The sequence below is a fragment of the Erinaceus europaeus genome, chromosome 1 (genome assembly GCF_950295315.1).
Source record: "Erinaceus europaeus chromosome 1, mEriEur2.1, whole genome shotgun sequence".
Taxonomy (NCBI): Eukaryota; Metazoa; Chordata; class Mammalia; order Eulipotyphla; family Erinaceidae; genus Erinaceus; species Erinaceus europaeus.
Genome location: NC_080162.1, coordinates 204,599,064 through 204,620,249, shown reverse-complemented (window position 1 = coordinate 204,620,249; position 21,186 = coordinate 204,599,064). Strand labels below are relative to the sequence as shown.

The window sequence follows — 21,186 nt, the reverse complement described above, 5'->3', positions numbered from 1 at the left end:
CATCATGTGTTCTTTTCTCTAGGTGTTTTGTGTTTTTTTTTTTTTGCCAAATTTAAAAGCATTTGTTTATTTGAGAGAGACCAAAGTACCACTAAGTCCTGGCCTATGTGGTTATGAGGGTTGGATCTTGGACTCTCAGGTGTATGAGTCCTATACTCTGTGCTGAACTATCTCTCTGAAACCAGGTGATATTTTTTTTAAGATGTGGTTGTGTGTGATAGGGTTTTATGGCCACAGAGTGAGCTGATTTGTTTGCCAGGCCAGGAGGAGTAATGAACAAGGATGATGCCATGGTGAGCATGAAAGGGCTGAAGGCAGGTGATGACACCTTCACAGCAGACCAGAGGCAGAGTTGACTTCACCTGTCCTGATTACTACAAAAGTAAAGTTCAAATGATCACTATTCTTATAGGCTACATTTTATGGCAACACATAAGCTTCACTCTTTTGGTATCCTCTTGTACATCATAAGTCCAAGCTGCAATTTGTCTCAACAAGTCTATGTATGGACTTAACAACCCCACTCCACCCCATTCTACACAAGGCAGCCAAAGTGATCTTAAAAAAAAAAAATCAGCTGATGCCATTGACCTGCTTTAAGCTTTTCTAACTTCCCCTAGAATAAAATCAACATCAGTCAGGCAGGCTAACTGTATTGGCTCCTTTCTCCTGCATCATCATGTCCCAGACTTTTGAGCACTTTCTGCTCTTCTGACCAAACTTTTTTCCACCTCAGGCCTTTTGCACCACGGTTTCCACTATATTGTCCTGCTCCTGCCTATCTGCACATAGGATCTTTTTAGCGCTCACATTCCTTCACATTACTGGGCCCTCAATGTCTAAAGTCATGCAGTGCCTGTTAAAAAATTGAATGCGGTCAGGGAGATAGTTGTGTTGGCAGAGAAGATATGTCTTGCTGGGAACATGAACCTAAGTCAAGTCCTCTCACTGCAAGGCAGTGTCACAGCCCCAGGGATCTGTGGTATCTCTCTCTCTCTCTTGCTCTCTCCCTCTTGCTCTCTCTCCCTCTCTCCCTCTTGTGCTCTCTCTCCCTCTCTCTCTCTCTCTCTCTCTCTCTCTCTCTCTCTATATATATATATATATATATATATATATGAAAAAGTCACTCAGGGTAGGTAAAATTGAACATATATGAGACCCCAAGTCAGCAAAAACAGATAAATAAGAATAAACAAAAGCTGAAATTCAAAAATATATGTATCAGTTACAACATGCAACTGGGAGGGAAACATCTTTAATAAATTTAAGAACACATTCTTGTGGTGTCAGGCTTTGCACTTGTGCAATTTCATCACTCTCAGGCTAATTTTTCATTCAGACAGAGAGATAGAGAGGCAGAGGAAAGCAAAGAGAGAAACAGACAGACAAGCCACAGCACCAGAACTTCTCCCAGTGCCAGTGCCACTCGGCTGCATGACCCAGGCTCAGATTGGGGCGTTACAAGGCACATTCTCTAACTAGTGATTTCTCCCTCTGGTCAAAAGAACTTTTTTGTTGTCTTTGTTTTTATCCCCAATTTTTAATTTTCCTGGGGGATTAAAAATCTCTAGTGACAATCCACCTATCCACTCAACCTTGAAATTTCTGGACACCCTCACCCAATGTCAGGTTTTCAATTCTGATATATTGCAAGACAAACTTCTGTCTTGGGAACCTAGACTTCTCATCATAGGGTTGTGATCACAAAACGCATCCCAGGTGGGGGCTTAAAGCACAGGAAAGCTCCCTAGTCACTCATCCAGTTTTTAAAGAGTAAGGACTCTTTAAATCATAGCAGGATTGAGGGTCCGTAAAGCATGAACTTTTAGGGTGTCCAAAAGGTACTTGGAGAGCAAGTGCAGGCTGGCTTGAGCCAGTATTTTTTTTAACCCAAATGGATGTAGATCCAGAGGTAGAGAAAAAGCTTGTCAACCAAAAGAGCCCCATGAAGCATAGATTGGGCACGGAAAACATATACTCCAACCCTTAGTGACGTCTGTTTTTTCCACACCATCAAAAGACTCCTTAAAGGAATAGAGGGGAAGGAGTAGGAAAGGAGTCAGGGTTATTCTGGGAAATCCAGAGTTCTCCTTATCAATTGTGACAATATGGCGACTGAGTTCACCGTCTCATCCAAATTGTTTCTTGTTAATGACTTCTTTAAACCAATCCCATTGGACAGTCCTCTGTCTTCATCTCTCTGGGTCTCTTGGCTGCCAGTCAGCCCCACCTTCTGCAGACTGCTCTTCCCTCTGTGTGCTCATGCCACCACATTTCTTGATTCTCTTTTGCTTTTTCTCTCACTCTATCATGAAATCTGATTCTTTCTCCAACTTTCATCCAATATATACTCCTCACGTCTGTCCAGTGCCTTTTAAAATTTGTACTTATTTCCTACCAGGATCTATTTTTTATTATATATATGTGGAGAGAGAGAGAGACTGACTTCAGGGAAGGGGCAGATAGAATGGGAGAGATAGTTAGACACCTGCAGCCCTGCTTCTCCACTTGTGAAGCTTTCTCCCTGCAGGTGAGGACCAAGGACTTGAACCTGGGTCCTTGCACACTGTAACATGTGCGATCTACCGAGTGTGCTATCTATTGCCTGTTGCCCAGGGATCTCTTTTACTCTAAAGATTTCAACTGGCACTCAAAGTTTGATGACGCCCAGATTCACAGCACTTGTATATTGCTTCCATTCTCTTCCATTCTTAAACCTAAGATGTGTGTGTTCAACCTTCTAAATATCTCTTTATGTGTTTCCAATGGCAGTTGGAGATCAATCTGTTCAAAACTAAACTCTTAGTCTTTTTTTACCCATCTTTGCATTTTACTGGTATTTATTTCAATGGCCCATTTGATCATCCACGCAGAAATCTTAGCCATCAAATTCCTTTGTCTTCCCCTTATATAAATCATCTCACTCAGTCATCAACAAACAAGGCCTGTTCTTTGCAAAACATTGCTCTAGTTCCAATATGAGCAGTGGTGAGAGAAGCTGATATGAACACCATTTCATGTATATAAACTACTGACCAAACAAAAGACCCTTTCCTCTTGTCTTCCTCTTTGTTCCAGTAGTAGTCAGCATGTAACCGATACTCAGGAATGGATGTATGTGAATGTGACTATCAGGACGTCTGCCACAGCACAGATTATGGCACAGGATACTGGTGTCATTAAACAGTTCTGAGCACACATCATGAATCAATGGGAGTGAGAACATCTGGTCAATGGAGCTGGACAACCCCGGTGAAGCATTAGTATGTTTAACAGGAGACATTCAAAAGCTCACATGGCCTAAGCTCAACACATAATTGACTAGGCATTCTGGCAGAGTTCAGGCTTGGCCTGACCAGGCTTGGTCTCTTCCAGGGTACACATAATGTCTCTGAATTTCACATATGTCTGACTGACTTCTGAAGTTAAGAATAAATGCAAACTCTGAGCAGTGTGACCATTTGGATGCATCAAATAGATGTAATCACCCCCAAATGTCAGTACTAATTAGGTACTTATGAATATAGGCAAACAGTCCCTCATTCTTTAAGCCACAAGACATCAACACGAACTGATATTGCTCATGCTGAACACAGCATAGATGGGTTGTAGCCAGGCTAAATTCAGGTATCACCAGACATATACAGTATGACTAAAGAGAAAGAATGATAATTTTTAAATAACAGTGACATGATTTATAATAATTTTATAATAGTTATCAGAAAAATCTTTAGGAAGTAAAAAAAATTCATCAACTTTCATATAACATTATCAGATTAATCAATCATGTACTAAAACCCATTAGTTTCAACTGTCTTTTCTTAGTTCTTGACACTTTGTAGCAAGGTTGGGTACAGTGGAGATTAGAACACTTAAGAATGAATCCAATCTCCAATTTAAATGAAATAGAAACAGGTTTTCAAATGGAAAGACCAAACAAAAGGGAGAGCAAACAAAATTCCAACAGATAGACATTAGTAATTAATGTACTTTGAAGGTGAAATATGCATCTCCTTTCTTTTCAATCTCTACATCTGGGCTTAGGCTCTGGGTAGAGGTAATGTACCCGTTCCAGGAGGCTGATAAGACTGCTACTCTATGTAGTATCAAAATGTATCACACACACCTCAAGGATGGGGAGAAGCAGGCACTGAAATCAGTGATGAGGTTTGTGGGTATATAATTCTGGGACCCTGGGAAGTAGACACTCAGTAGAGAAGCACTATTAATCACAGTAGAGACGTGCGAGGCAAGCAGGGGAGGCTCAACCTGCAGCTTTGGCCAGAAGGATCTGGCACTGGCCAACCCCTACATCATTACATACTCATTACACACAACTGGAAGGAAACTGAAGTTAGTTTGGCTTTAGGGCACCCTGTCAATCTTTCATTAACATGTTTCTATTAACCTGTTTCGCTGCTTTCAACCTACAGGTGGGGACTGGGGCATTGAACCCAGATCCTAGTGCACTGTAATGTGTGTGCTTAACCAGGCGTACCACCATCTGCTCCCTTACCTACCAAATTCAGACTTTTAATCTTTTGCATTTTAAGTGTCGAATCAGATAGATTTGTTTTCTTTCTTTCTTTTTCCTTTTTCTTTCTTTCTTTCTCCCTCCCTTCCTTCCTTCCTTCCTTTCTTTCTTTTTTTTTTTTTTTTTTTACCAGAGCACTGTTCAGCTCTGGCTTATAGCAGTGGGGAGATTTAACCTGGGACTTCCAGAGCCTCAGGCACGAAAGTCTCTGCATAGCCATTGCCATCTACCCCCACCCCCACACTTAGATAGATTTCTTTATTAAAGGGAAACGTTCAGATGCCAGGACTGACACAGTTAATCACACATGTATCACAAAGCTCTGAACAGTATCAGTTTGATTGATTTATCTCATAGAACCCTCAGCTTTTTCTTCTTCCAGGCCCACAAGAGAAAATGTTCCTAAGTCTCACATATTGTGACTTGTTCCTTAGTAGGTATGGTGAAGCTGCAAGGCTTGGCCTGGCCTACCTGAGCTGAACTGTATGAGCATGACATAAGTAGCTTGAGGACAATGGCATAATAGAGCAGGGGATTCTGCCCCTCCTGGCAAGAAAAGCATCTCTGGTCTGCTTTGTTTTTCTAACTTAACCACTTCCATTCTCTAGTTCATTTTAGTGTCAAAAAAAAAAAAAAATCTCACAGGGCTTATTGTGATTCCTGTAATTAAAGAAATATTTTAAAGAAGTAATTTGATTACTGATGCCTTTACGTCTGTTCTTACTTTGTCATCCAGTCCCTCATACAAGCAGCAAATTATCACTTGGTAGAAATGGGTAGCTTTGAAGTGGCACATTATTCCTAGCTAGCAGGGGCATTACTCAGTGCTACTTATATCTTCCCAAATTAACAGTGTTTCCTGATTCTAAAGTGTAAAGGTCAGCTCAGAATTCTTAATCGACTTCTTACAAAACACAGCATTCCTACAGATTTGATCTTGTTCTTTTGGTTCTAGTGTAATAATAGTAGTAAGTAAAACTCTGAGTAAAAATTGTGATTCATCTTCCCATAAAAGTTCATTTTTGGTTAAGTTAATAAAAAAGTGAAGGGTGTTAGGAATCTTTTGGTATCTCCTGAAATCAAATACGTCCTTAATTCTACCCAGAGGAGACAAGTTCAGTCATTTGTGATCATGGCATGCAGCAGAGGATAGGGTAAAGCTGCCTTGTTTTCTCTGAGGCATTTTTTTGGAGATACACTGATGCATGCACCTGTGGCTGAACAGAAGAAGGAAATCAGGACTTACATTCTGTTTCCCCACTATATTATCAAAGGGCAGTTCAGGGCTCCAGGATCCTTCTGTGAATGTTGCCCCACTGTTTCTCCTGTCGGAAGAGCTCACGGAGTCCTTGACAATGTCCTCGGGCAAAGACAGCAGATTCTCCTCAGGCTGCTTAATCAAATAGGTCTCTATATTATGCTTTCTCAAGAATTCATTCCTTTCTTTCCCATGACCTTCTTCCACATTGTAGTCACCATTGAGGCAATCCAGAGTTGCTTTGGAAATGTGAATCCTCCTGTGTGCACAAACTATAACAGGTTATTCTACATGCGGGACGTAGTCTGAAAAGCAAAACCATCATTACTTTTTGTTCTAAGCCAAATCAGGCTTAGTGATGCACATGAAAACTGTCAGGGCTTGTTCTCATCTATGGTTGTTCTACCAAAACAGCAGAAGGAATTAAAATAACAACAACCCAGAAATGCCGACTTCTTCCCAAGGGCCAGTGCCAGCTTTGACAAAGTACAGCCACATTCAGGTACTTTATTTTCCAAGCTTCAAAAAGACTGTCAGGGGCTAGCATGATAGTTCACCTGAGAGGTTGCCCGTGTTGCTGTGCACATGACCCAGGTTGGAGTTCAGATTCCACGGCACTGGGGGAAGCTGCAGTGCTGTGGATTCTCTTCTCCCTTCTATCTGAAAAAGTTGGTCCAGTGTAATGACGCCCCAGAGACAGCACCAACAAAATAATGAAATGAAATGTCAGCTTGTCTTCAGAAAGATGGAAAACAGTGATTAGTGCTTTTCTATCCCTTTAAGCCACATTCTCTGTTTTCTGAGTAAGTATTCTTGTCTAATGATAATTGATTTCAAGGGTGAAATATTACAAAGAAAAGCATAGAAGTGACGTTTGAACTGTCTTGAGAAATGTTGAGTATGTACAAAATATTGACATAATGTGTTTTGTTAATACATAGAAATGCATACGTTGAAACTGGGAGAATGGAAAAGTCAATTGAACGCCCATAAAACAAATGTCCTGGACTTCTTCCTAAGAGCAAAACCAAAGTGAGGTGTTTGCAGTATGCTGGGAGGGTTTTGGTTTGTTTGTTTTTTACAAAGTCCAATGACTAGTTTATGTTCTATCTCCTTCCAGATAATTAGTCTTAGATCTATACTTCTCAGTTGGTTCTGTACACAGGAAATGCATTCTCACAAAGGAAAAAATAATAACAAAGGTTAAGGGAAAAAAAAAAGCAGTTTGTTCTGTTTTGACTTACCCAGGGATTCCTCCAGATTCAAGTTTGTTTGCAATGTCCACATCCCAAGACCAGACATCAAACTGCCACTTCCGTAGGCCCAACACTCCACACAGCACTGAGCCTGAGTGGATTCCAATCCGCATGTCAACATCATGCTTTGTCCTGGACCGCACGTACCTGTGAATCCAGGTGGATGGAGACACATTCATAAAGTCAGAGGAAAGAATCCTTGAGCCCTGGTGGGGCCCAGGGGTTCGAACCCAGATCCTTTTGCATTGTAATGTGTGTGCTCAACCAGGTGCACCACCACCCAGCCCCCAAATGGGATTATATATATATATGTGTATGTGTATGTGTGTATATATTAGTCAACCCATATCTGTGACCTTGAGAGAACTACTATAGTTTCCAATGGGTGAAGTGAGGACACAGAACAGTAGTGATAGGAATGGTGTGGAATTAGACCTGTTATTTTATAATTTTGTCAATTGATATTGAATCACTTGAAAAAAGAAAGGAAAAGAAAGAAAGAAGGAAAGAAAGAAGGAAAATGAGGAGCATTTTTCTTACCAGAGAAGATTTTCTTCAGGCACCCTTAACTGTCCATTCTAATTTTCAGTTATAAACTAATGATGCTATTTATGGAGAGAGAATTTTAAATAGTGGAATATTGCCGGGCTAGCGTGAGGGTGTTTCTTCCTGGGCACGTGCTCTCTGGGTTGGAGAGAACTCGACCAGAGCCAGCCTGAGCTGCTGCTTACTCAGCAACGTGAGAGAGGAACCAGGAACTCGTGGCAGAGCGGGAACACAATGTGTCTTTATAGATCAGAGACAAACTTTTATATATTTTGAACTGGAAGTGACAAAAGGAAATGGCTAGGAAAGGGGGTGGAGAGAAGGAAAAAGCGGGAAGGTAGAAAGCTTCCATAGCAACTATTATGAAGGTTTTAACCAGTGGGATTAACTAATACCCTGCAGGCAGGGTGGGTCTCAGGCAAAACAATGATTATGTAAATAGACCACAGTATCAGCAATGGAGGATGGAGCAGAGTGGTGGGAGGGGGAGCTGGCTTAAGGCCCGACAGAATATAGTTTGTCCAAATGGAGTCAAATGCTCTGTCTCTGAGCTACACCCCCTCACCAGCTCTTCCAAATGGAATAACTAGAGAAAGAGTCCCTTCTACATACAAATTTATTTTAAAATGTTTAAAGGTGCTACCAAAAGTGAAGATAACTTACTATTTTTCTTTCACAATGGAGTCAAGTAGTCCAAAATTCTCTAACGTTCTGTAATGATATTCCTGCTAGCCATTATTTGGAAAAAGTCACACTTACTTAATGTGTTGATTCAAGCTAAAAATGAAAGTGAGAGTAGGGCTGAGAAAATAATTGCCTTTTCACAAGCAATTCATGCCCTGAAGAAAGAACTTTAAAAATGTGAGTTCAAAAGTGTTTACATCTCTCTTGGGAACTTGTTTGTCAAGTCAATTATATCATCAGTAAAAACCTCTCAGAACTGTACATTTAATGATCTGTTCTAGAATCTTCAAAATGAAGAGCTTTGATGGCCTTGAACCCTTGTCTTTTTGACTTGTAATGAGCTGGTAGGAGTAACAAAGAAATATGAGTATGGATGGACCCTAGGTCAGATACATGGCATTTATATACTTTCCTCATGTTTGGGAGCTACTTTCTGCTCTGATCCAGCTTTCTATTCCTATTCTCAACTCACACCATCTTCCCAGACAATGCTTTTAGTCCACCTGCATGTTAGATATCAGGATCAGGCAAAAATTCCTAAAGTCATGGGCTCCTTGGAACATACCTAAAGTAGACTTCCTAGTTACTTCCCACATGAAGACTCTTAGTTTCATCAGCTCTATCTTACCTTCAAGTTTCTTTTTATTAAACACTTTGATCTGTTTTAAATCTTACTGCCTTTCAGCCACCAAGTTGCAGACACTATCATGACGCCCACCTGACTTCCCTGGGCAGACGACCTCACCACTGTGTCCTGGAACCTCTCCTCCCCAGAGCCCTGCCCCACTAGGGAAAGATAGAAACAGGATGGGGGTGTGGAGCCATCTGCCAATGCCCATGTCCAGCAGAGAAGCAATTGCAGAAGTCAGAACTCCCACCTTCTGCACCCCATAAAGTTCCTTAAAGGACCATCCCCCTAGAGGGGTAAAGAATGGGGAAGCTTTCAATAGGGAAGATGGAATACAGAATTCTGGTGGTGGGAATTACATGGAATTATACCCCTGTTATCTTACAATCTCATTAACCATTATTCAATCACTAATAAAAAGAGAAATAAAGAAGAAAAATTACAACAAGGGAAATAGTTCAGCTGGAAGAGCACAGGATTTGCAACCCTGCTGGCCCGGCCCCTCTTCTACCTCTGTTGCTTCTTGTACCATGGTGGTCTGGATTCTCTCCTTCTCTTTATAATGTGAAATTCTACTTCATACAAAATAAATTTGAGAGGGGGAGACAGTATAGTGGTTATGCAAGAAGACTTTTATGTCTGAGGCTCCTAAGTCCCAGATTCAATCCCTTATACCACCAAAATAAACAAATAAAACTCATTAAAAATATATTTATTATTGGATTGAGACAGACAAATTGAAAGGGGGGAGATAGAGAGGGAGAAAGACAGAGAGACACCTGAAGCCTTGCTTCACTGTTCATGAAGCTTTCCCCCTGTGGGTTGGGACCAGGGGCTTGAACCTGGGTCCTTGAACACTGTGGTGTGAGTGCTTAACTGGTGTGCCAGCCGAAATAAATTACTTAAAAATGTAAATAAGCAAGCTTGTACAAGGATTTTAAATAAAAATTGGGACAAGTCACAAGATAACTTTACTGTAACTCAGAAAACACTGCCAAATACGCACACTCTCCCTCAGGGCCAGTGTCTTTAGAATGCACCAATTTAGAGACGACAATCTTTAGAGGATGGAAATCCATCAAACCTGGAATCTGTTCTTTGTTTCATTGTCCCAAAAAATATGAAGGTTGAATTTTATGTTCAAATGCAATGTTCTCATTAAGAAATGGCCAGAGCTGATTTTTTGTATAGTAATCAAATTAAAAAATTTACAAATACTGTGTTTTTCAAAATTATTTAAAAAGCTTATTTCATGCGTGTTGTGTCTTGTGTTTATTTGCGTGTGAATGTAATTAATCCAACAGATTCATAAAATGTGTGTGTATCATACCACTTTTTGGATAAAAAATGTGGGACTGAAATATTAGGATCAATAGGTCTGTAAATGGTATATTACTAACAGAACATACAAAGTCCTTTTGGGTCTGTCGTGAACCTTAGTTATTTCTCTCATGTCTCTTGCATGCATTAGACTCCACCCATTCAAGCTATAAGTCATGTTGACTACAAGCTACAAACTGCTTGAACCCCGCACTTCCTCTCCCATGTTTCTTTGGAGCCTCCCTTTCCTCACACAATTTAAGCGTTCCAAATCCTTAGGGGTGAAGCTTGTTGTCACCTGTGCTGGAAGTTTTCCCTGGTTTACAGATCTGTGTTATGTGCCTTTGCCGCTATTCCTACTGTATTCCAGGTGAAAGGTAATTGGGTTCTCTGTTATAATCCAAATGCATTTTAACGTAATTAAATGTAGGGATTCTGCATGTCTTTGCCCTGCGCTCATCACAGTACGGAACTGTGTCTAAGCCAACGTCCAACCAAAGCTTATTGGATGGATGGATGGATGGATGGATGGATGGATGGATGGATGGATGGATGGATTTTGATTTATCATTGGTTTATAGCATCTTGGGAATATAGCTTTACATCTATATGTGTAAGGTTCATCACAACTTTTTCTAAATCATTAGTGTCATGTCACTATCAAAGAGACCCTCCCACTTAGTCCTTCTGCTCTGTCCCTTCTAATAGACACCATATTTTCCATGAGTCTAAGGTTTATTTGTGTTGAGCTGTGGCAGTTTATTTGCTTATGTATTGATAGTACTTATATGAGTAAGTCAGCCAAGTAATTGGCTTTTATTTTCTTACTTATTTCACTGAGCATACACACCCTCGGTGCCATCCATCTTGTCCTTCAAGTCACAGTGTCCTATGTTTACTGTCAGAGAGTATTCCAAGCAGTACATATTTCTTCAGTCAGCTGTTGGTGAGACTTTAGATGGACTCTACGCTTTGACCATTGTGACTAATACTGCTGTGAACATAGGGTGAATATGTTCCTTCAAGTTAGGATTTTCATGTCTTTTGGATAAATACCTAGTAGTATTGTAGGATCAGATAGTGTTTCCATCTTTTTTTTTTAAATAAATTTTATTTATTTTATTTTAGCCTCCAGGGTTATCTCTGAGGCTCGTTGCCTGCACAATGAATACACTGCTCCTGGAGGCCATTTTTTCCCCATTTTGTTGTCCTTGTTGTTGTTGTTATTGTTGTCCTTGTGTTGTTGTTGTTGGATAGGACAGACAGAAAGCAAAAGATGTGGGGAAGGCAGAGGGGGAGAGAAAGACAGACACCTGCAGACCTGCTTCCCCACTTGTGAGCTCCCTGCAGGGGAGCTGGGAGCTGGAAGCAGGATCCTTATGCAGGTCCTTGCACTTTGCATGTTGTGTGCTTAACCTGCTGCGCTCCCGCCCACACCTTCCCCCCACCCAGTCTTTGTTTTTGACGAAGCTCCACACAATTGTCTATGGCGGCTGTACTAGCTTCTCTACCCTGCAACAGTGCTTCAGGACATACTTCAGTGGTAGGGCACAAATCCTTCGTGTGAGGTCCAAGGTTTGACCCCTACACTACAACAACGCTCTTCAATAAAAGCGATAAGGCAGTATTTCTATGAGTGTGACCACTGTGTCTACCAATTCCAAGAGCATCACATCTTATATACAGCAAGACTAATAGACATGTCTCTCCTTTTCCCATCAATAAGTAAACTGATGACTTCAAATACCAAGCCAAATACTCTGTTCATAAACATTGCAAGTTAAGTCAAAGTCACTTAAACAAAAAGTAAAAAGGGAGATGATTTGTATTGAGAATAGAGAAATTTGGAAAAAGAAATAGATATTAGGGAAGAGTCACAGGTAGTAGAAGGAATGCTCGTGACTACAGAGTGAGATAATAATTCTTGGGCCTGGGGGTGTCCGCGCAGTCGAGTGTGTACATTACAGTGAGCAGGAGCAGGGTTCAAGCCCCTGGTGCCCCCTGTAGAGGGAAGACTTCATGAGGGTTGGAGCAGTGATACAGGTGTTTCTCTCTCTCTTCCTATCTCCTCCTTTCTTCTCAATCTCTCTCTGTCTCTATCAAAAATACAAAAGTAAGAAAGAGAAGAAAAAAGAGAGAGACAGGAAGGAAGGATAGATGGACATGGGTGAAAGGAAGGAAAGAAAGAAGTAAAGAGAACAAAATAGTGACTGCATGGAGCAGTGGGCTTGTCCAGATAACCCTGGCGGCAGAAAAAGAAATGAGCAATTCTTGTCCTTGGTGAAAATTCTAGGTCACAGATCATTGTTTTGACTTTAAATTTTCAGTTACAAATGATACTGTGCCTTTTATCTACTGATGATGAAAACAGTAGAGGCCATTTGGGGGAATAATTTAGCAGGCAAGAGGAGAAACAGCATCCAGCACATGAGAGGATCAATCCAGTCTCTGATGTAGTCTCTTAATGAGCTTCTGAGAGGCGGGTCACTGGGAGAGGTCGTCTGTGCTGCCCGTCGGCTCTGTTCTACGAACAGAGTCCAAGACGTGCTGACAGTCTACTTTCCTCCATAGCTGGTGCAATTTCTGGTCAACATACTGTGATCTGAAGTAATAACTCACTTCTAGGTAAAAGATTTAAGTACCAATTCCCTCTCCACACACTTTCTTTTTCCTTTCCTTTCCTTTCCTTTCCTTTCCTTTCCTTTCCTTTCCTTTCCTTTCCTTTCCTTTCCTTTCCTTTCCTTTCCTTTCCTTTCCTTTCCTTTCCTTTCCTTTCCTTCCCTTCCCTTCCCTTCCCTTCCCTTCCCTTCCCTTCCCTTCCCTTCCCTCCTTTCCCTTCCCTCCCTTCCCTTTCCTCCCCCTCCCTTCCCTTCCCTTCCCTCCCCTCCCTCCCTTCCCTCCCTCCCCTCCCTCCCTTCCCTCCCTTCCCTTCTCTTCCCTTCCCTTCCCTTCCCTTCCCTTCCCTTCCCTCCCTTCCCTTCCCTCCCTTCCCTCCCTTCCCTCCCTTCCCTTCCCTTCCCTCCCTTCCCTCCCTTCCCTCCCTTCCCTTCCCTTCCCTCCCTTCCCTTCCCCTCCCTCCCTTCCCTCCCTTCCCTCCCTTCCCTTCCCTCCCTTCCCTCCCTTCCCTCCCTTCCCTTCCCCTCCCTCCCTTCCCTCCCTTCCCTCCCTTCCCTTCCCTTCCCTTCCCTCCCTTCCCTTCCCTCCCTTCCCTTCCCTTCCCTTCCCTTCCCTTCCCTTCCCTTCCCTTCTCTTCCCTCCCTTCCCTCCCTTCCCTTCCCTTCCCTTCCCTTCCTTTTCCTTCCCTTCCTTTTCCTTCCCACCCTTCCCTTCCCTTCCCTCCCTTCCCCTTCCCTTCCCTTCCCTTCCCTTCCCTTCCCTCCCTTCCCTTCCCTCCCTTCCCTTCCCTTCCCTTCCCTTCCCTTCCCTTCCCTTCTCTTCCCTCCCTTCCCTCCCTTCCCTTCCCTTCCCTTCCCTTCCTTTTCCTTCCCTTCCTTTTCCTTCCCACCCTTCCCTTCCCTTCCCTCCCTTCCCTTCCCTTCCCTCCTTTCCCTTCCCTCCCTTCCCTCCCTTCCCTTCCCTTCCCTTCCCTTCCCTTCCCTCCCCTCCCTCCCTTCCCTCCCTCCCCTCACTCCCTTCCCTCCCTTCTCTTCCCTTCCCTTCCCTTCCCTTCCCTTCCCTTCCCTTCCCTTCCCTTCCCTTCCCTCCCTTCCCTTCCCTCCCTTCCCTCCCTTCCCTTCCCTTCCCTTCCCTTCCCTTCCCTTCCCTTCCCTCCCTTCCCTTCCCTTCCCTTCCCTTCCCTTCCCTTCCCTTCCCTTCCCTTCCCTTCCCTTCCCTTCCCTTCCCTTCCCTTCCCTTCCCTCCCTTCCCTCCCTTCCCTTCCCTTCCCTTCCCTTCCCTTCCCTTCCCTTCCCTTCCCTTCCCTTCCCTTCCCTTCCCTCCCTTCCCTTCCCTCCCTTCCCTTCCCTTCCCTTCCCTCCCTTCCCTCCCTTCCCTTCCCGTCCCTCCCTTCCCGTCCCTCCCTTCCCTTCCCTTCCCTTCCCTTCCCTTCCCTTCCCTCCCTTCCCTTCCCTTCCCTCCCTTCCCTTCCCTCCCTTCCCTCCCTTCCCTTCCCGTCCCTCCCTTCCCTTCCCTTCCCTTCCCTTCCCTTCCCTTCCCTTCCCTCCCTTCCCTCCCTTCCCTTCCCTTCCCTTCCTTTTCCTTCCCTTCCTTTTCCTTCCCACCCTTCCCTTCCCTTCCCTTCCCTTCCCTTCCCTTCCCTTCCCTTCCCTTCCCTTCCCTTCCCTTTCCTCCCCCTCCCTTCCCTTCCCTCCCTTCCCTTCCCTTCCCTCCCTTCCCACCCTTCCCTTCCCTTCCCTCCCCTCCCCTTTCTCTTCTACTCCCCTCCCCTGACCTCGTCTCCTCCCCTCCCCTCCTCTCCCCTCCTTTTCTTACTTCTCTTTTCCTTTCTTCCCCCCCTTCCCTTCTCTGTTATTTCCTATGCCTATAGTTAATTCTTTTCTGTGTACATAAAATGTTCTTTTACAATAGTCCTGCATACCATTTTACCAACACCACGTTGCACATGGAGAAAAAGGGTCTCCCAAAGGGACTTTTGAAGGTCATGTATTATAGGTGGCCTGTCTGGAAATTCCACTCAAGGGTGAGCCTGAGCCCAGTGGTCCATGTCTATTATTTTATACGACTTCTTTATGCAAAGACGTTGCAGATTGACCTGGTATAGCCCGAGAGGTGAATGACACGCTTGTTGCTACCTAACCCCCTAAGTTAATGGACTTATATGTAGATGCTACTACACTAAGAGCATGTTGGGGGGAGTTGTGTGGTAGTGCAGTGGCTTAAGTGCACATGGCGCAAAGCGCAAGGACCAGTAGAAGGACCCCAGTTTGAGCCCCGGGCTCCTCACCTGCAGGGGAGTCGCTTCACAGGTGGTGAAGCAGGTCTGTGGGTGTCTGTCTTCCTCTCCCCTCTCTGTCTTCCCCTCCTCTCTCCATTACTCTCTGTCCTATCCAATAATGATGACATCAATAACAATAATAACAACAACAACACCAAAAGGGAATAAATAAATAAATAAATAAATGTTTTTTTAAAAAGAGATGTCAGGAACCCTTCACTGTAGGTAAAGGGTTGTCAGCTTAATGACATTAGAGCCCGACTATACCTCCAACTTTTTTCTATATTTTTATGTTAAAGAGAGAGTGGGAGAGGGGCTGGCTGGTGGTTCACCAGGTTGAGTGCTCACATTACAGTGCGCAAGGTCCCGGTTCAAGCCCCTGGCCCCCACCTGCAGGGGGAAGCTTTACAAGCAGTGGAGCTGAGCGGGACTAAGTGTGTGTCCTTCTCCACCCCACTTTCCCCTCTCAGTTTCTCTCTGTTTATTCAATAATAAATAAATAAATAAATATGTTTTGAGAGAAAAGAGAGAGTGGGAGAGAAACAGCAAAATAGGGGTTCTGGAGGCCTCTTCTTCTAAGGCAGGCAACCCTATCATGAGGTGCTGTTTTGCGTGTGTGTGTGTGTGTGTGTGTGTGTGTGTGTGTGTGTGTGTGTGTGTGTGTGTATTTTGCTGGGACTGAAAGCTGTCTGCAACCCTGTCCATACGGGGCATGCACAGCAGCACTGAGCTACACAGGACCAGAGCAGTGTGCTTGACTAAGGGATGTAGTCAAACCTTTCTGGTGGAGTTGTGGCTTCCTGTGCTCATGACGTCAGGGCTCCAGACCACTTTTTATTCTGACAGATAGAGAAGCAATAGGAAGGAGTGAGGCATCCTCCTTGTCGTTCCTCTCATATCCTTCCAGGGGTTGGACTCATGCCATTGCGGGCACCCTGACTGATGAGCTATGTCTCAGGTAGTATACTTTAAAGTATCAGATCGTTAAAAATATCTTTGTGGGGGTCAGAAAATAGCTCTCCAGTAAAGTTCCTACTTTACCACACATGAAGACTCCTATTCACCACATGGAAGCACTATCCAGGGGGCTTTTTTTTTTTTTTTTCAAATATCTTTGCTAGGCGGTTAATGGTTTATCATCAATAGTTAATACAATAGTTTTTGCATGCATAACATTTCTCAGTTTTCCACATAACCATTCAACCCCCACTAGGTCCTCCTCTGCCATCATGCTGCAGGACCTGAACCCTCTCTTCCACTGCAGAATCTTTTACTTTGGTGCAAGACACCAGAAGTTATTCTAACAGTTCCTCAATTTTTTTTTTTGTCAGTTTCCATGTCTCTCCCATTCTATCAGGAAAACACAAAAACAGGGGGTGGGGAAAAGGTCACAAAGAACAGAGTGATCACTCAAATATGAAGACCTCAGGAATCCTTGATGGGAAAATGATCCTTTTCTCTGGACTAAGGGGAACCCTCAGTGGGCAGTGCTCACGCCTGGCCATGGGGGCAGCCCAGAGTCAAGGCCTAGCACCGGGAAGCAATGCCACAGTGCTGGGGTATGCCGAAAGCTGTGCTGTCTCTCCTTGCCTCTGTTTCTCTTTCTGTCATTCTATCTCCATGAACATTTTGACCCAGAAGCAGTGAAGCTACTCTGTGGCTCGGAGGGAGAAAAGTGTAATGAATCCTGAGATCCGAATAACACATTTTCCCAAATTTAATTCTATGGATTATTTATTCATTGATAAAATTATTTAATATTTTTCTGCTTATTAGAAGTGAAGTGAGTATGATTTTATTTAAAAAGGGGGGGGCTAGTTGAGCACACATATTACTGTGCACAGGGACCTGAGTTCAAGTGCCCTGTCCAGAACTACAGGGAGAAAAGGCCTGAGTCGCGAAGTAATACTGCACGTGTTGCTCTCACATCTTCCCTATCTCCCCCTTCCCTCTCAAATTCTCTCACTTTTTATCCAAATTAAATATTAAAAATATTTTTAAAATGAGGTTAAAAGAGCTGCTAACTTAGACGAGAAAGAGGGGGGTACTTATCAACATAATTTCAGGAAATATGGGGAGAAATGTTTAGAGATGGGAGTCGGGCGATAGTGCAGCGGGTTAAGCGCATGTGGTGCAAAGCAAGGACCGGCATAAAGACCCTGGTTCGAGCCCCCTGCTCCCCACCTTCAGGGAAGTCACTTCACAGGTGGTGAAGCAGGTCTGCAGGTGTCTGTCTTTCTCTCCCCCTCTCTGTCTTCCCCTCCTCTCTCCATTTCTCTCTGTCCTATCTAACAACAACAGCATCAGTAATAACTACAACAATAAAACAACAAGGGCAACAAAAGGGAATAAATAAATAAATACATATTTTAAAAAAAGAAATGTTTAGAGATGTCAGTTCTAAGGAATTAGAATCACGCTCCCTCCTTAGACCACCTCAGACCCTATGCTGCAGAAGGACGCGTCACAGAACATGAGTCCCACAGGAGACTCCAGGCAGAGAATTTCCTGGACCACAACTCCGTGGGACTGAGCAATACCTCCTGGACAGTTTGGGAGGGGGGACTCAACTTTAAGATTTATCTTGCTCTTTTTTTTTAAGTTTTAAATAAACTTTATTTTATCCAAGACAAATTATTTACCTGGAGAAAGGGAGAGAAAGACCGAGAGACACCTGCAGCTCTGCTTCACCACTCCTGAAGCTTTCCCCCTGCAGGTGGGGACCAGGGCCTGGAATCTAGGTCCTGTAATTCTGAGTGTCAGCACTGAGTTCACTGTAATGTGTGTGTTCAACCAGGTGCCCCACCACCTGCCCCCTCCCCCCAATTCAGTCTCTCACATCACATTTACCAGACTGATGTTCTGGTTCTGTCTTCATGTCTCTCATTAATTTCTTTTCTTGCTGGACTTGAAATGTTGTGCAATCTCCAGCCCTCTGTTCATTTTGTTTTTTGGCCTCCAGGGTTATCGCTGTGGTTCAGTGCTGACACTCTAAATCTGCTGTTCCCGGAGACCATTTTATTCCCCTTTTTTATTGGATAGGACAGAGAAAAATTGAGGGAGGAGGGGAAGATAGAAAGGAGTAGAAAAAGGAATACACTTTCACACCTGCTTCATTGTTTTTGAAGCGACCCCTTAGAGGTAGGGAGCCAGGGGCTTGAACTGGGATCCTTGTGCATGTCCTTGCGCTCTGTACTAAATGCTCTCAACACATGCACCACCACCCAGGTCCCCGGCCCTTTATTCTTATTTATTTATTGTTATTTTTATTTATTTATTGGATAGAGACAGCCAGAAATCCAGAGGGAAGGGGGTGAGAGAGAGAGAGAGACAGAGACAGAGACACCTGCAACCCTGCTTCACCACTTGCAAAGCTTTCCCCCTGCAGGTGGGGACTGGGGGCTTGAACTCAGGTCCTTGTGTACTGTAATGTGTGTGCTTAACCAGGTGCACCACCACCCAGCCCCAGCCCTTTGTTCTTAATGGGAATGTGGGAAGTCTAGGCCAAGATATGTGCAAACATTCTTTAACTCGACCTACTTACATGTGCATTTGTGAGCACAGAAGGAGAACACTGTGGTGAGTGGTGGTCAGGCCAACAGCAAGCACACAGGTACAGTGAGGGCTAGGACATGGCAAAAGCCACAAACACAAATTTCCCTATTCATAAAATGACCTCAGGGCCAGTGTGGAGTCATTCCCATTTGATAGACAATTGGGAGCAGTTCCCATTTGACAGACAGTTGGGAGCAACTCTTAAGGGCTGGATGCAGGAATATGCTGGTAAATGTTGAACAGTTCTGTTAGAACTGCGGATTTGCGGTATTTGACAGGATCTATGGTACACATAATCCACAAAAGACTGATGTCAAGTTTCCAACTCGATTCAGCTGCTCTGTACAATTCTTACAAGCAGGACTGGGTGGTGGTGTACCTGGTTGAGCACACATGTTACAATGTGCAAGGAAGGAGCCAGGTTTGAGCTCAAGGTCCCCAAGGGCAGGGGGAAAGCCTTGTGAGTGGTGAAGCAGTGCCACAAGTGTCTCTCTCCCTCTCTCTCTCCCTCTCTACCACCCTTTTCCTCTTTATTTCCGGCTGTCTCTATCCAATAAATAAATATAAATACATGTAATAAATACACAATAAATAAATATGATGTAAATAAAGATAATACAAAATTAAAAGTCAAATTCCTACAAAGTTAAATTCCTGGGGAGGAAATAGTAACTAATCCTAGTGTGCCACTTTCTGGAGCCACATGACTTGGGAGATTTACCTCTTTGTTTTGTCAGCTGAGACCATCTGTAATTCACTCCAGAGGCTGCATAGAATAGGTTTAGGTACAGAAGAACCAGCCCACTCACTGCATTTTGCTGCATTCTTAACTCCTCTTTTGTTTGTTTGTTTCATCAGATGAATATACTTTTTTAATACTGATTTACAAAATTAGGAGATAAAGATGTATAATTTCAGCTGTTCCCACCACCAGAGTTCAGATGTTATCTCTCTTTTTAAATTTTTATTAATGATTTAATAATGATTTAATAATGATTAACAAGATTGTGAGATAACAGGGGTACAATTCCACACAGTTCCCAAAACCAGAGTTCAGAGTCCCATCCCCTCCACTGGAAGCTTCCCTGTTCTTTATCCCTCTGGGAGGATGAACCAAAATTGTTTATGGGGGGCAGAAGGCGGGAGGCCTGGCTTCTGTCATTGCTTCTCCACTGGACATGGGTGTTGGCAGGTGGATCCACACCCCCAGCCTGTCTCTCTCTTTCCCTAGTGGGGCAGGGCTCTGCGGAGGTGGGGCTCCAGACCACATGGGTGAGGTCCTCTGCCTGGGGAGTCAAGATGACTCAGTGCCTGTGCATCATTTACTTCTGTGACAGTGACACCATCCACCACCCCAGCGATCATCTAGCCGGGACCAGCTTTTGTCATCTGGACTCCCATGTAGTATCATTTATTTACTTATTTATTATTTTAAGTAGGAAACTAGAACTCAGCATATTCACCCAAGTGGCAACATCTCTACTGTAAGCCATCAACCTCCCTTATAAAAGGAAAAAAAGATTCTTGGAAGCGTGCTGTGAATCAGGTTCTGACTTCCGAGTGCTAGCACTTTTCTGATTTCTGAATGTTAGTACTTTCCATCCTGTCATGGGGTCTCTTATTAAAAGGATGAGTGGCTTCAAATAAGAACTCTTATCAACAGAGCGAGAAACAGCGGGTCACCTATGCCGAGAAGATCACATTTAGGATGAAAACACGCACTGATTCAATACGCTAAGGTCATAAAACTGGCAATGATGGGGCCCTAGCTTTGAATAAAGAAGCACAGTTGCCGTTACGCTGGATTCCTGTATTTACAAGCCCCCTAAGGCCCCAGACATCTCTCCAATGAAGTGAACACACTTTCATAACTTTCTGACAGCCGCCCAAATCCATCTCCATAAATTAGAACTGCTCTTTCAAGGTTGTCATTGCCTAAGGGAAGGGAAGGGAAGGGAAGGATTTTATGTGTCAACTTGGTCAGGTCATGTTTGCTCAAGCACTGATCAGTTTCCTAGTTGAGTCTTTAAAGCTGATTTCCTTCTGTAATGGGAGTGACTCTCATTCAATAAGTTGAAGTCTTTAGGATAAAAAAAATATATTGATATCTCTAGGGGTATGGATTGACCTGCCAACTTTCATGTCCAGCAAAGGAGCAATTACAGAAGTCAGACCTCCTGCCTTCTGCACCCCATAAAGAATTTTGGTTCAAGGGGCCGGGAGGTGGTGCATCTGGTTAAGCACACATGTCAAGCCTCTGCTCCCCACCTGCAGGGGTCCACTTCATGAGCCGTGAAGCAGGTGTGCAAGTATCTATCTTGCTCTTTCCTTCTCTTTATCTGCCCCCTTCAATTCATCACTGTCTTATCAAATAAAAATTGGAAGGAAAAGTAAAAAGGAAAAGTGGCTGCTGAGATCAGTGATATCCCTGGTAGAAAAAAAAATGGTCCATGCTCCCAGAGGGATAAAGAATAGGGAAGCTATCAAGGGAGGGGACTGGATAGGAGTTCT

General features: G+C 43.7%; 1 protein-coding gene across 3 annotated transcripts in view; it reads right to left on the bottom strand.

Moving 5' to 3' along the window:
- The window catches only part of ADCY8 (adenylate cyclase 8), a 270,953-nt gene that overhangs the window by 92,921 nt on the left and 156,846 nt on the right, over window positions 1-21,186 (bottom strand). For all 3 annotated transcript variants that reach the window (XM_060201421.1, XM_060201427.1, XM_060201435.1), the window contains exons 6-7: window positions 7,037-7,195; window positions 5,781-6,051 (exon numbers count right to left, since the gene is read on the bottom strand). In XM_060201421.1, the coding sequence (XP_060057404.1) occupies window positions 5,781-6,051; window positions 7,037-7,195 (430 nt within the window). The remainder of the gene's footprint in view (window positions 1-5,780; window positions 6,052-7,036; window positions 7,196-21,186) is intronic.